The sequence below is a fragment of the Theropithecus gelada genome, chromosome 11, assembly GCF_003255815.1.
Source record: "Theropithecus gelada isolate Dixy chromosome 11, Tgel_1.0, whole genome shotgun sequence".
NCBI lineage: Eukaryota > Metazoa > Chordata > Mammalia > Primates > Cercopithecidae > Theropithecus > Theropithecus gelada.
The window spans coordinates 11,557,516-11,572,380 of record NC_037679.1 but is presented as its reverse complement, the minus strand read 5'-3'; the positions used below and the strand labels follow the sequence as shown (position 1 = coordinate 11,572,380).

The 14,865-nt window shown below is 52.3% G+C and overlaps 1 protein-coding gene across 1 annotated transcript; it reads left to right on the top strand.

The window, feature by feature from the left end:
* Positions 1 to 466: 466 nt before the first annotated feature.
* KRT82 (keratin 82) lies at positions 467 to 12,682 on the top strand. The gene is made up of 9 exons (XM_025403089.1): positions 467 to 989; positions 2,766 to 2,974; positions 5,322 to 5,382; positions 6,048 to 6,143; positions 6,529 to 6,693; positions 9,621 to 9,746; positions 10,397 to 10,617; positions 10,832 to 10,863; positions 11,427 to 12,682. Exons 1-9 carry the CDS (start codon positions 579 to 581, stop codon positions 11,630 to 11,632), a joined length of 1,527 nt encoding a protein of 508 aa, XP_025258874.1. The 5' UTR covers positions 467 to 578; the 3' UTR covers positions 11,633 to 12,682.
* The last annotated feature ends 2,183 nt before the right edge of the window (positions 12,683 to 14,865 follow it).

Sequence of the window (14,865 nt, the reverse complement as noted above, 5' to 3'; positions counted from 1 at the left end):
GAGGCTTCTCCCACCCCAAAAGCCTTCCTCCTGGGAACTTCCTGACTCATCTAGGAGCCCACAGAGGGCACTTGGGTTGGAAGGATCTGCAAAAAAGACTAGAAGCAGCCTTGGGGACATAGCCAGAGCATCCTTAAGTGTATGGGACTTGCCCTGTAATCCCACGGAAGCCGGGGTGTATAATTCAAGGCACACCTCCCTCCTATGAAATGACATAGTCCCAACTCTCTCTTTCCTTGAGGCTGAGCCACTGGATACATGGAACATATCTGTCTGGTTGGCCCCTTTCATCACCCCCACAATCAAGGAAGGAGGACAAATAGGATTTTTATAGGGCCCACCAGCACTGACCATTGGCCCCTTCTCTTTGCTCTTCGCTACCCTAATTATCCACCTTGCTACTTAGCGCTGCCAATATCCCAAGCTCATAAACCTAGTTTAATGGTGATTTGGGGTTTGGCCCAGTTCAGCCCTCCATCCCCCTACCAGATAAAAGGGGGGAAGCTGAGCCATGACTTTATCATCCTGCCCCCTGTTCTTTCCTCCAGGGCCCCATTTCTCTGCCTCTCTCTCCTGCCATGTCATACCACTCCTTCCAGCCAGGCTCCAGGTGTGGCGGTCAGAGTTTCAGCTCATACTCGGCTGTCATGCCCCGGATGGTCACTCACTATGCAGTGAGCAAGGGGCCATGCCGGCCCGGGGGTGGTGGGGGCCTCCGAGCTCTGGGCTGCCTCAGCTCACGGAGCCTGTGCAATGTGGGCTTTGGGAGGCCCCGGGTAGCCTCCAGGTGTGGAGGTACCCTGCCTGGCTTCGGGTACCGACTGGGGGCCACCTGTGGGAGTTCTGCCTGCATCACCCCTGTCACCATCAATGAGAGCCTGCTGGTCCCACTGGCACTGGACATCGACCCCACCGTGCAGAGGGTAAAGAGGGATGAGAAGGAGCAGATCAAGTGCCTCAATAACCGCTTCGCATCTTTCATCAACAAGGTAAGGGGGCAGTGGCCCAGGGCCATGGGATGACCCACTGCAGATCTGGGGTCTGGTCTCGTTCTGGTCCAAGGGAACCAGGAGGAGGAGACTGACATTGAGGAAGCCTCAGTTTGTCCAGTGGCCTCTCTCACATTCCATGACCACCAGCCTTTGAAAGCCAGTTAGATCAGACTCCACACTAAACATTTCTGCTTCCTTGTCTTTTTAAAAATATATCCTCTTTCCCTGAATATTATCTGACAAAATCACCAATCGCCAAGGTTGCCTGAGGTCAGACTGTAAGAGGAACTTCCAAAGCAATACTGAAAGGAATGATCAGAGAGGCAGAGAAATGAATGCCCTTCCTGATGAGGCTTTAACAGTAGAACTGTCTTCTGTGTGCCTGAGCTGGGTCACAACCCTTGAGCCCGAAGGTGAGGATGGGCACTGTGACCCCAGAATTTCCCATTAGTTTAGGCCTGGGATGAAAGGAAAGCGGACAGTCAGAGCTAGAGGCGCAAGGTGACGGTCACGAAAGTCTGACATCTGTCAACCCCAGAGCCACTGAAAGGCTGCTAGGAAGGCGTGACTTCAGAAGGTGCTGAACTGGCCTGCCATCCCTCAGCAGCCCCTGGGCCCATCCCAAGCCCCAGGGAGGCTCTTGGCGTCAGGATTCATTCCACAGTTTGAGCTCGTGTTTCTGGTGACCCCAAGGTTTAGGGGCAAGAGTCCTGGGCCAGAGGTCAGGAGCCCTGGCCACTGGCGTTGACTCTCCTCCTATACCCGGAATCCCTGTGCAAGCCATTCATCTCTTGGCCTCTGGATGATGCTGCCCAGTGAGGAAGGGGAGGAGTGATGGCGGGAGATTAGGGGAGGTAATATATGCCAAAGTGCTTCACAGAGGAACTTGTTTAGTCAAACTCACAGTTTTATTTCTAAAGCTTATTAAGTTCTGGCTATAAACTTATTCCAACAAATGGGCCCTGATTAGCAAAAGCATCACACCACCTTCTGTTAGGCTGGGCGCCTCCTGTTGATGTAGCCACTGACCAGAAGTAAGGCAATGCTACTTCTGCAGTTTTCTTGACAGACAATGCACAATATAGAAAATTCCAGAGCAAGGACGTTCCCTTTGTCAATGTCCAGCCGGGTGGCCATGGTCAACTTACTCAACTCCTAATCTCAGTTTCTACCTCACCAAACGGGAGGAGGTGGCCAGCAGCTATCCACGTTACTGTGACCTGGACTTTTTTTCAGATACAGCCATGTAGGATGCAGCACAGTAAGTGAAAAGAGCTTAGAGCTCCTTGATCTGACTTTTCCCCTGAGTTCCCTAGGCTGTCATAAAGGAAAGCCTTGATCCCCAATCTTCACATCCTCTGACATTAGTGTGAAGTTAACAGAGTCTCTTCCCATACACTGTCCCAAGTAGGAGCTTTGGGAAGCAAAGCAAGGCTTGAAGCGACAGGATGTCTCAGTCAAGGTCATGAGGATAGAGACAGGCAGGCAGGCAGTGCTGAAACAGGGATTGCCCAGGCCTCTTGGAGAAGTGCTGTCCACTACAACACACAACCTCTGAGTGGAAGGTAGGGGTCCACTAGGCTCCCCCAGGCAGGGGAGACACAGAGAAACATACCCTCAGATGCCAGTCTATGCAGAGACCCTGATTTTTGCAAAACTAGTGCAGTGGTAGCCATGTGTTGGGAGAGAGAGCACAAACTCATTCCATTGCCCTCTCTAAGCCATGGTCCCCAGGATCTCTGCTGCCTGTTGACATTCCACTCTTGGCTGCAGGTCCGTTACCTGGAGCAGAAGAACAAGCTGCTGGAGACCAAGTGGAACTTCATGCAGCAGCAGAGGTGCTGCCAGACCAACATCGAGCCCATCTTCGAGGGCTATATCAGCGCCCTTCGGCGGCAGCTGGATTGTGTGTCTGGGGACCGCGTAAGGCTAGAGTCAGAGCTCTGCAGCCTCCAGGATGCACTGGAGGGCTACAAGAAAAAGTGAGTCAGTGCTGCTTTCACCCTACTGGGGGACCTGGGGCAAGGGACAGAAACAGTCCAGGCCGGTTCCATTTATAAAATGGGGAGCCTAAACCTAGTTCATTGGGTGGCAGAACAGTTAGGTGGGATCCTGTCAGCAGGGCACCCCACTTGGCACACGGTGGGAGCTCTGAGACTGTGTATTGCAATCTCCCTCCCCACTACTCCACCTAAATAAGGCCCTCAGGAACTCTCTCTCTCTCTCTGTAAAACAAGCTCTCTCATGTGTGGCTTCTGGAGTTCCAGGTTTCGGCTGAAACCGCCTGTTCTGCCTTTGCAGATCCTGAACTACTTCCTGTTCCATAGACAGATCCCCAGTCCTCTTCCTTCCTGGCTTTTGTTCCTGCTGCTCCTCCTGCCTGGCACACCCCTTTCAGCATCTTTCTGCACCACGTCCAAGCTACCACAGCCCACCTTTTCTCTCACTCCCAACTCCGGCTTCCTGCACAGCCCTTCTGCCCCTTCCCTGCATATCAGGCTCTAGCTCCTTCTGCCTCACTTCCCAGTTCTTTGTGGTTCCTGTTTTCTCTTCTGCTACACTTGCTCCCCCTGAGGACGAGCTCCAGGTCTGATTCACAACTTGGAGTAGGTGGTTGATAAGCATATGGTAATTAAGTGCTTGCAAGAGGCTGAGGCCCAGATAAATTGTCTCACCATGTCCTGGGCCCAGTGCCCCATGGGAATCCAGTGCCCCATGGGAGTCCAGTGCCCCATGAGAATCCAGTGCCTCGTGACAGTCCAGTGTCCTATGGGAGTGCATGTTAGAGGCAGGCGAGTTGAAACAGGTGTCTTTTTATTGAGGAGAAACACAGCAAATATACTGAGAGCAACAGGTCATAAGGGTTTGGGTCAGTGGAGTGGAACCACATTGGGGACACTCACTGCAGGTGTTAACCACATGCCTACTCAATGCCAGACACTGTGCTAGAAAGTGTGGGTGCTATGGAAAGAAAAAAGGCTAGCTGTTTCCCAGTCCAGTGTGCACAGACCACCTGCACCTACACACAAACAGAGAAGAAGGGGGAGAAATCCCAAGAAAGGGAGGAAACAGGAGTCCAGGAAGCCTTCCTGGAGGAGGTGCCATTTGCTCTGGCCCTTGCAGGATAATGGCTCATTCCAATGGCATTATCCTCCATTTTGGAAATGGGGAAAGGACAGGAATGGGTGACAAGGAAGAGGCAGGGTGTGCCAAGTGAAGGGGACAACTCTAGCAGACTGTGACAGGTGAGATGCAGTGAGGCTGTGGGAGGGGTGGAGGCCAGCCTCTCAGCCGAAGCAATGCCTTTCTTGAGGAGTGAGTAGCAAGGTGAGATTAAGAGACAGGATTTGCAGCTCAAGATGAGAACTTTGACTTTTAAACATGAGACAATCGGAGAAGGATGAGATCAAACTGGTATTTTAAGGATAATAGCAAACACTTTCACAGTACAGAGCCTGTGCCAGGCACTGTCCTAGTGCTCTTCAGGTATTAATGCATATGACATGTTAGCCCACAACAGCCCTGTGAGGCAAAACATAGTGTTATCTATGGATGATGAAGCTGTGCATGATGAGGCAGAAAGGCCAAGTCACTTACCCAACTTGCCTACAGCTTGCATAGGACAGAGCCAGGATTCAAACCCAGGGGACTAGGCTCCAGAGTCCAGGGCCAGTGCTGCAGCAGTTCTGCTGGGGAAAAAAGAGAGATGGGCATGATGAAGCAGAGAAGCTTTTAATAGATTGATGCCGCTCATCAAACTGAACCCCCTGACCAATTCCCTCTGCCTTAGGAGAATGATGAGTGGGCTGGGGAGCCCCAAGGAGCTTGAGGAAATAGCCTGGCTGTCTCTGTGGGTCTGGTAAAATGGATAATTGCTACCTCTGCAAATGGACCACAGGTAGAGGCCAGGCTCTGAACCCTCCCAACGAGGAGGATGCATGGGTCAGCTGGGAATTCCAGTGACTCAGAAAAAACAGCCAGGCCAGCAGCACAGCCTTCTTCCACCTTCCCAGGGGAGGCCACTAGGTGAAGTGAACCTCCTCGGCAGCAAGATAGAATGAAGGTAGCTTTAAGGAGGACTTCCCAGAGGAGGACTCATCGCGGGAACAGGCTCCTGAGGAATGGGGAGAAGAGTAAGCTTGAAAAGTGGCTACTCACCCATCTCAAGTAGGTGGAGGAGCTAGAGGTGCCAAGACAGGGCTGGACCTGAGCACTCCCCAGGGCATTCAGTCAGTGACAGGCAGAGTCACCCCCAAAGGCCTAATGCCAAGATCTCTTCCAAAATCCACAAGCCCGACTAAAGCATTTTTTTCCTGCCCTTTCCATCAGATATGAAGAAGAGCTCTCCCTGCGTCCCTGTGTCGAGAATGAGTTTGTTGCCTTGAAGAAGGTGAGGAGGATGCTCAGACAGGCAGAGCCCCTGAGCTGGACTGCCTTGCCCCAGGCCACCTAGCCCTGAACTGAGTCCAAACGTGTCTGCAGCCCACCCACCCTGAAAAAGGGTTTCTCACCCCTTGGACTCCTGTGCCAGCCCCACTAACCCTGAGAATGAGGAAGGCCAGCCTCCTCTCCCCCGACCTTGTCCCCTTGCAAAAGGCCAGCCATTGGCCTGGCCTCCACTTCCCGACTCATACAGGCCCAAGCTGGGTTAAAGTCATGTCTACCCCTGCCCGAGCAGCTGGAGACGGGACACACGTCAATGCCAAATCAAAACAAAAGCTCAAAAGCTGTGCTGCAAGCCCCCAAACATGACAACAATCGCGATGGTTTCTCAGACAGGTAGCCAGGTATTTCCAGGCCCAGACTCTGCAAAGTGGGCTCTGAGAGGCTGTTGCCAAGGCTCATTTAAGCCCCACCCCCTTCAGGTCCTTTCCCATCAGGAAGCCAGACCTGGGGTCCCGGGACTAGGGACCCCTTTTCCCACCTTGGCTCCATCACCCCTTCACTGCCCGTGGGGGGTCTGTGAGGAAAGGTGAGCCCCACACCTTCCCCCTGCCACCAGCTTGCCTGTGAGGTGGCCCAGCCAGGTCACATTCTGTCCCTGCTCTGCTGCAGGATGTGGACACAGCCTTCCTGATGAAGGCTGACCTGGAGACCAACGCAGAGGCACTCGTGCAGGAGATCGACTTCCTGAAAGGCCTGTATGAGGAGGTACCCACAGCCCTGCCCTTGGGTGGTTAGTCTGGGCTGGAGCCAAGGGAGCGAGAGGGCAGCAGAGTGGCCGCCCAGTGGGTACATTTCAGGGCAAGCATGAGAAGAGGTCCACACTGGAGAGACGGTTCTCAGGCAGTGAGAACCACAGAAGTTGGATCATCCAGGCCATGGCTCACAGGCCCCTCTGGGAAAGTCTCCACCAAGCTCTGGGCAACCAGAGGGTGAGGACAAGGAGTCAGTTGGTGACTGAAGCCCAGAACAGCCATAGCAGAGTTCTATGCACTCTGCTCTGGGAAGGTCAGAACTGGTTCTCCCCTTCAGAACTGGTTCTCCCCTGGAAGCTCAGAGAGCTCACTCCTTCTCACCTGGGCCCTCCCCACAGGAAATCTGCCTGCTCCAGTCTCAGATCTCTGAGACCTCGGTCATTGTGAAGATGGACAACAGCCGGGAGCTGGACGTGGACGGCATCGTTGCTGAGATCAAGGCGCAGTATGACGACATTGCCAGCCGCAGCAAAGCCGAAGCAGAGGCCTGGTACCAGTGCCGGGTGAGGCCCGGGGGGTGGGGGCAGGGAGACTGGAGAGGTGACAAAGAGACAGGAGAGGGGAGGACCCCCAGGCTCCTTCCCCGCAGAAGTGGGTGAGGAGTTAATGAGAGCCGCGCCATGCCACAGACACAGGGAATCCCATAAAGCCCAACTGCTTTGTTTCTGCAAGGCCCCAGGCCACATCCCTGCAGAGCACGTGGGAGGGACCCCTCCTTCCCCGAACAACCCAAGCCTGTCATCAGGGTGCCAGGGCGCCTGGCTGTTTGTACCTGAAGACTCACCGGAAGTGCTCCTGTAGGCAGCATTCAATAAATACTAATTGGTGGTGATGGCAAAGAGGGCTCTAAGTTTCGAGGCGTGGGAGGAGGCTGGTGGCATGGGGTGGCTACTAATGGTAGAGCAGAAACAGTGATTAAGATGGCCTCAGACTTAATAACTAGGGGCTTGCTTGGAGGGCAGGGGGGCCCTAAGGGTAATTAGATTTAACAAATATCATCGGCTCACCCCCTCTCGCCCTGCCTATGGAAGGCACCAAGCATGCAAGCACTCATTGGCCCACTCATTCAACACTGTGTGTTCAGCATCCACCACGTGCCAAGCACAGTTCTAGAAGCTGGAGACACAGCAGGGAACAGAATAGACACTAGTCCTTGCCTTCAGGTCGCTTTCATTCCAGAGACAAGTTGGGGGCCAGGGTGGGGTTGAAGGGGCAGGGGGATGGATGATGAACAAGGCACGTAAGTGCAGTGGATGTTTGTTAGATGGTGATACCAAGTGCTAGGAAGAAAATAAGCCAGGGGAAGGGTAGGGAGGGTGGCCAGCAAAGATGCGCTTCCCAAACCAAAACATCAGCTAGCAGGAAGTGATTGCAAAGGTGGAGCAGCAGCTAAAGGGAATTTGATGACAGAGGGAACAAATTGTGTCTGCAAAGGCAAAGGTGTTGTCATTTGATCTAATCTTGAAGGACAAATAAGATTCAATGGGCAGATGGGGGGAGAGTGTGCCAGGCTGAGCAGCGGGTGCTAGGACACAGCAGCAGAAAGCGAGGGGCCTGGAGTGCCATGTGCTGTGGAGACCGGGCTAGAGGGGTGTCTTGAGGCCAGGTCACAGTATACCTGCAGGGCTGTGCCAAGTCGTTTGGTTTTGTTTTGAAGGCAGCGGGTGCCACTACCCAGGGAGTGCCCAAAGTGATGCTCTACCTATTTTCTGGAGCTCCATGGTGGTTGGAAGTATGAAACCTTGACCTGGAGTCAGCTCCTGGTGAACCCGTCTGTGGCCCACCCACGGCCAGGTTTCACTCTGGCTGGCCCATCCTCTGGTTGCCCCTGGCAACCACCATCAGCTAGGTTGGGTTCAGGATTACAATCACCTCATTTTCCCATCCTGCTAAGTCAGAATTATAGAGACAATTCTATTAGTTAAGGACTGCATTTGGCTACCAGGATCAGAAATTCTAAAAAAAAAGTAGTTAAAATTGAATTTTTACTTTTTTCTCAAGTAGCTTGAAGTACAAAATAGACTGCTCAGGATGACACAGAGGTTCTGTGACATCATCAGGGACCCAGGATCCTTCTAGCTCACCATTCTGCCATCTGTAATACATGCTTCATCCTCTTGGTGGCCTCACGTTCCAAGACAGCTGCAGCACCTCCAGTCTTATATGCTTATGCCAGGCAGCAAGGAGAACAGAGGGGAAAAAAACCAACTGGGTCATTCCCTCCTTTAGAGAGCTTACCCAGAAGCCCTGCCCAGCCATGGCCATAGATCTCATTGATTGGAAAGCTGAGAAATATTCTCTTATCTGGGCTCATGGTTACCCTAAATAAAAGCAGGGTTCTCTTTGGTTCTGGGTTTTTGTTGTTGTTGTTTGTTTTTTGTTTGTTGTTGTTGTTTTTGTTTGTTTTTTGAGATGGAGTCTTGCTCTATTGCCAGGCTGGAGTGCAGTGAGTGGTCTGCCTCCCAGGTTCAAGTGATCCTCCCGCCTCAGCCTCCCAAGTAGCTGGGATTACAAGCATGCACCACCATGCCCAACTAATTTGTGTATTTTTAGTAGCGAAGGAGTTTCACCATGTTGGCCAGGTTGGTCAGGCTGGTCTTGAACTCTTGACCTCAAATGATCTGCCTGCCTCGGCCTCCCAAAATGCTGGCATTACAGGTGCCAGTCACTGTGCCCAGCCAGGAGTTCTGTTTTAAGAAGAGAAGAATGGATATTTATTGGGCAACTGCAGACTTTCCTACTGTAACCAAATAACAAAAGAGCCAATGAGTGTGATTATGTGCTTATCTCTCGTTTTGCATTTTCTATATAATATGCTCCCACCCACTATCAGAAAAATCTAAAATCAGCTAATTTTTTAAAACTTACAAATGTAATCTGTGCACACTATTCAGAAATTGGATTCAGAGTGCAAAGGTTTTTATTAAAAAGTGTTACCTCAAGGTAGGACATAAATTGCATTTTTTTAATTGTTTTTAGAGAAAACATACAAATGTTTTCATCCTGATGGGCAGACCCATCTCACTGGGCAGTCCTTGGTCTGTTAGGCAACCCAGGCTGAGCACAGAAACCCCTTCCAAGATCCAGAGGCATATCTAAAAGGGAGAGAGCCCTCGGGCGAACTTGGGCTCTGGGACAGAGAAAAGGACCAGACACAGAACAGCTAAACAGAGGAGGGGATCTCAGAGGCTGGAGAATAATCTAACAAGCCTGGAACCGGGGATGGGGTGAGATGGGAATCAGGAGCAGCCCACATAAAAGACCCCAAAATTGCCAAGAAGTGGAAGAAGGTAAAGGAGCAGAACCAGTATGAGAACCAGAGAGCACCTGAACTAGGAAGTCAAGGGAGAAAAGACTGGGAACAGTGAGAAAGGAGGCTAGGAGATGCCACCTTGCCGTGCCTGCGGCTCTGACTTCTCTGTCCTGGCAGTATGAGGAGCTAAGAGTCACAGCTGGGAACCACTGTGACAACCTCCGCAACCGTAAGAACGAGATCCTGGAAATGAACAAGCTGATCCAGCGGCTGCAGCAAGAAATCGAGAATGTCAAAGCCCAGGTGAGGCCAGGGAGGACCTCCTCGCTGCGAGAGGCATCCTAGGCTGACTGCCAGTCTGTGCCGTGCAAGGCGGGTTCAGTCCCTGCTGTGAGTGCTGTTGAAGAGGGAATAAACTTGTGCTGCCTTGCTCAAGCAGAAGCAAGCCCTTTCCACAAAAGGGCTGACCCACAGCAGGATGAGCAGCCACAGGAAATAGTCAGGTCCCCAACAGAAACGAGGTGACCAACGTCAAAGATGAAAAGCAAGGATGGTTCACTAGGTGCAAGGATAGAAAAGATGTTCTCCATGGTCCCTTCAGACCCAAAGACTGTGATTCTGTGATCCTGAAATTCAAGGTGACTCTGAATTGTTCATAAAATCAGACCCACTCCATTCTCCTGGGGTAGGGAAGACCAGCTAGGCATTTAAAACCTATTAGCCCCACAGAAATTCTCAGCATACTTAAGAGGAAAATCCCAGCTCTCTTGGAGGTATTTTAGACAGAAAACCCATCCCAGTTCCCTGGAGGAACCAGATGTCGCAATCCTAGGATGAAGCTTGCAGCAAATGTGAGCCTGGCACATAGCCACCCCCATGTTCTCTCTGCTCTTCTGCAAGTCTGGCTTGGGGCTCCAGGGCCCCCAGTGATGTTTTCTGTGCCCCTCCCACAGCGCTGCAAACTTGAGGGTGCCATAACCGCGGCAGAGCAGCAGGGCGAGGCGGCTCTCAACGATGCCAAGTGCAAGCTGGCAGGGCTGGAGGAGGCTCTGCAGAAGGCCAAGCAGGACATGGCCTGCCTGCTCAAGGAGTACCAGGAGGTGATGAACTCCAAGCTGGGCCTGGACATCGAGATCGCCACCTACAGGCGCCTGCTGGAGGGCGAGGAGCACAGGTGAGCTCCTCTGGGAGGGGTCAAAGATGGGCATCAGGTGTGACCATCACCCAGCCCTCTGGCGGCGGCTGCTAGTGTCTCTCACCCCGTCCCCCACCCCAGTCATTGAAAACCCACAGCAGCACATGGTCCACAGTAAGGGCAAGAGCCGGGAGATGCTGCACTTACCTGCATCTGTTTGATGTAGTTACCTTCTTTTTCTTCACATCCCCAGGCTGTGCGAAGGCATCGGGCCCGTGAATATCTGTAAGTAGATGAGCCGTGCCGCATTGGCTCTGGGGTCTTGGGGATTGATCACTCCAATACAGGCAGTCCACACCACCCCTTCCCAGACCTCTGATGCCTCCCCTACCCCAAAGGAAGAGCTCTGTCTGCCGTGAGCTCCCAGGCTGATGGAAAGGGCTATCCAAATATTTTGGGAGTCAGACTAGGAGCAGATTTGCAACAGCATGGTCCAAGTGCTTCGGGGCCCAGAAGCCACAAAGAACCACCCTGACAAGAGGATGCTCTTCTAGAAGAAGAGGATTTGAAGCAAGCTCAGGAAGGAGGGACCAGTAGAAACTGAGAAAGGGTGAAGCTGAATCCGGCCTGGCCTCGCCCAGGCTCTAGGGAAAGGAGAGAGGTGCATGGGGACCTTGCAAGTACTTTGTGTGACTAGGGTGGGAGACACAGAAGCTGGAGGCTGGAATGGGGTGTCCATAGAGGTGAGTGGCAGCAGGTGGGAAGAACGGCCTGGCTGAGGGGTTTCAGGGCAGTACACTGAGAGCCACACCGTGTGGGGCCCTGAGCATCCCTTCCTGTTCCCACAGCGGTGAGCAGCTCCAAAGGCGCCATCCTGTACGAGCCATGTGGGGTCAGCACACCTGTCCTCAGGAGTAGTGGGGGCTGCAGCATCGTGGGCACTGGTGAACTGTATGTCCCCTGCGAGCCCCAGGGGCTACTGAGCTGTGGGAGCCGGTGTAACTCCAGCACGAAACTAGGGGCTGAGGGTAGCTCCTCCAGTCACAAGTGTTAGCACAGTCCCAGACATCCAGGAGACGGGGCCCCAGCCCCATGGCCCTGGATGTCACACTCCCATCAGAGCTAAAGACAAGGATGTTCCAAAACCCCACCTCCCTGTATTGACTCCACATTCCCCTCCAGTGTTCCCTCCTTGGGAACTGAGCTGCCCCTCGGACCCCTCCTTTGCCTCATAAGTCACCTTCCACTCAGCTGTGTGCAGACCCTCAGCTAGGCCGGGATGGTGGGGAGGGACAGCAGAGAAAGAGGATGCGTTGCTCCTAACCCCAGAATGACAATAACCCCCAGAAGGTCAAATGGACACACCACAGTTCTGCTCTGTGGATCATCCCATGGAAGTTTCCTCACAAAGCCAGCTCCTCTCCCACCACAGGCTCCACACTGCCCTTACTTCAGGCTTTCATGCCCCTAAGAAGAGTGAATTTCCTTTAACACCACCTGAAACATGCACCACTGCAAATATCAAAAGGAGACACCCCCAAATCCCACTCTGAATTCCAAAGTCAAGAGCCACGATTTCAGGATCTGTCAGGACCTGCCAATGTCCTCTCAGCACAGAGAATCAAGCGGTGGCCTTTGGGCAGTAGATTTACTGTCTCAGGTATGTTGAACTCAAACTATGAGAGTAAATCTTTCTCCTGAGCTCACATTGGCAGGTGATGTCAGGCAAATGCCTAGAACAAAGGGCAAAAGGATATGGAATGTTTACTGGACAGATGGAAAACCAAAAACAGATATCATTTGCTCAATGGAATCAGTCCCGCCGCCACCCAACCCCTTCTGTACATAGCCGCCCCTTCCTGTTCCCCCTCCCTTTAGCTCCTCTTGCTTTAGGTCTGATATGACAGTGATGTGGGGCTGCCCCAGCTGACTTGGAGGCCCTGGGCTCAGGAGCTCATAGACAGAGGAGTTGTGGGCTGACTCCACCTCCCAGAAGTCCCTCTTGCCAAGCCCTGTCCCACTGGGGCTCCAGGGCCTCTGCCCTGAGCGTCTGGGCTTCTGTTCAAAATAAACCTACTCTGTTCATGGATTACAGAAACCAGGATTATTTACTCTGCTCTGTGGAAAGTGTGATAAGGCTGAGGGGGAACTGGTGAGCAGCTTTTGAGGACTGGAGGTTTGAGAACAGAAATGAAGAATATTACACAAACAGAAACATTACATGTAAATAATTTGCAAATGGCCTGTGGAAGAAATAGGGCTCCATACAAATCATACACAAAACCGGCACATCACACCCCAATGGTTCGCAAGTCACTTGCCATGTTAAAAACCACGAGCCCGTTGCACACAGGCCTCCTCACTCCATGGTGCCCTATACACACCCTAGAGAAAATCCATAGGGTCCTCTATCATGTCTAGACTTAGCAGATCCCAGGCCCTGGGTTCTGTCCCTATCCAGAACCATTCTCAGTGCCTGGACACCCCCAGCTCCAGAAAAGCAGTGAAGATGGTGGCCACCCATGGTTTGAGGAGGACCAGGACACTCTAGTCTCCTCTCCCCATGTAGACAGCCCAAGACCTGGAGATTTGGCGGCAGTGTTTCCACCCTCTGTGAGGCCTCAGTCCCCTTTTCTTTGCCTCACTGACCTCCTGAAACAGCCACTCCTGGGGGGGCACTTTCCCCCTGATGGCTCCCCTCTCCTGAGAGTTGGAGTGACTCCCCACTCTCCCCAAAGAGCACCCATGCTGCGCCAAGCCCTGCATTAGAGACTGATGATGCAGAAATGACTAAGACGCCCTCCTAACCCTGGAAGGACGCTCAGCCTCCGGGAAGGAGGATTCATAAATAATGAGTGCCAAACAGCATGGGAGCCCCAAGAAGCAGCTCACGACTGCCTGACAAGGGTCAGACACAGGATCACAAGGAATACTGTATGGACAGGGACTGAAGGGAAGTCTAGAGTCAGATCTGTGGGCAAGCACAGTCAACAGAACCCATTCCTTCACATTCTCATTGGCTCAGTCTGCATCTCTCAAGCACCTGCTATAGGGCTGGCTACCCCGGGCCTGGAGACACAGTGGGGAATGAGACAGCCCTGGTCACAGCCAGTTTACCCCATAAGCGCAGTAGACACCGTATGTGGGGCTGATGGTAGAGAATGTAAGATGGGGCAGCCACTGTGGAAGACAGCCTGGCAGTTCCTGAGCATGGTCCCCACGGAGGTACCAGGTGAGTCAGCACTATCACTCATAGGCATACACCCAAGAAAGACAGAAACCTATGTCCATGCAAAAACATGCCCGTGAAAACTTATCACATTATTCCTAATAACTAAAAGGTGGAAACAACACTGTGTAGACATGCCACAGTGTCTATCCAAAATATGGCACACCTACACAATGGAATCTTCTCTGCCATATAAAGGAGTCCTGTGCTGATACATGCTACAGCATGGATGAACCTTGGAAACATTATGCAAAGGGCAAGAAGCCAGTCACAAAAGGCCATCTATTTTACAATTCCATTCCTATGAATGTCCAGAATATGGGAATCCACAGAGAAAGCAGAGCTGTGGCTGCTTAGGGCTGAAAGGAGAAGACAGAGCTTAGGGGAGTCATAGGAGCCACAGCTAAAGGTTTCTTTAGCCCAGTGTGGTGGCTGCACCTGCAGTCCCAGCTACTTGGGAGGCTGAAGCAGGAGGATCACTTGAGCCCAGGAGTTCGAGGCCACAGTGAGCTATAATCACACCACAGCACTCCAGCCTGGGTGACAGAGCAAGACCTTGTCTCTTAAAAAACATTTTTTTGGCCGGGCGCAGTGGCTCAAGCCTGTAATCCCAGCACTTTGGGAGGCCGAGACGGGCGGATCACGAGGTCAGGAGATCGAGACCATCCTGGCTAACACGGTGAAACCCCGTCTCTACTAAAAAATAAAAAAAAATTAGCCGGGCGAGGTGGCGGGCGCCTGTAGTCCCAGCTACTCGGGAGGCTAAGGCAGGAGAATGGCGGGAACCCGGGAGGCGGAGCTTGCAGTGAGCTGAGATCCGGCCACTGCACTCCAGCCCGGGCGACAGAGTGAGACTCCATCTCAAAAAAAAAAAACAAAAAAAAAAAACATTTTTTTTCTTATAAAAAATAAAGGTTTCTTCTGAGGTGATGAAAATGTTCTAAAATTGGCTGTACTGATGGTTGCACATTCTAAAAGCCATTGACTCCTACATTTTAAATGAATGAATTATACAGTATAGGAATTATATCTCAATAAGGCTATTTTTTTAAATGGGG

Excerpts from the sequence above, each read along its gene's own strand:
- KRT82 (XM_025403089.1), top strand. The coding sequence starts at position 579 with ATGTCATACCACTCCTTCCAGCCAGGCTCCAGGTGTGGCGGTCAGAGT. Across the intron at positions 990-2,765 it reads TCGCATCTTTCATCAACAAG|GTCCGTTACCTGGAGCAGAA; the intron begins GTAAGGGGGCAG and ends TCTTGGCTGCAG. Across the intron at positions 10,864-11,426 it reads CATCGGGCCCGTGAATATCT|CGGTGAGCAGCTCCAAAGGC; the intron begins GTAAGTAGATGA and ends CTGTTCCCACAG.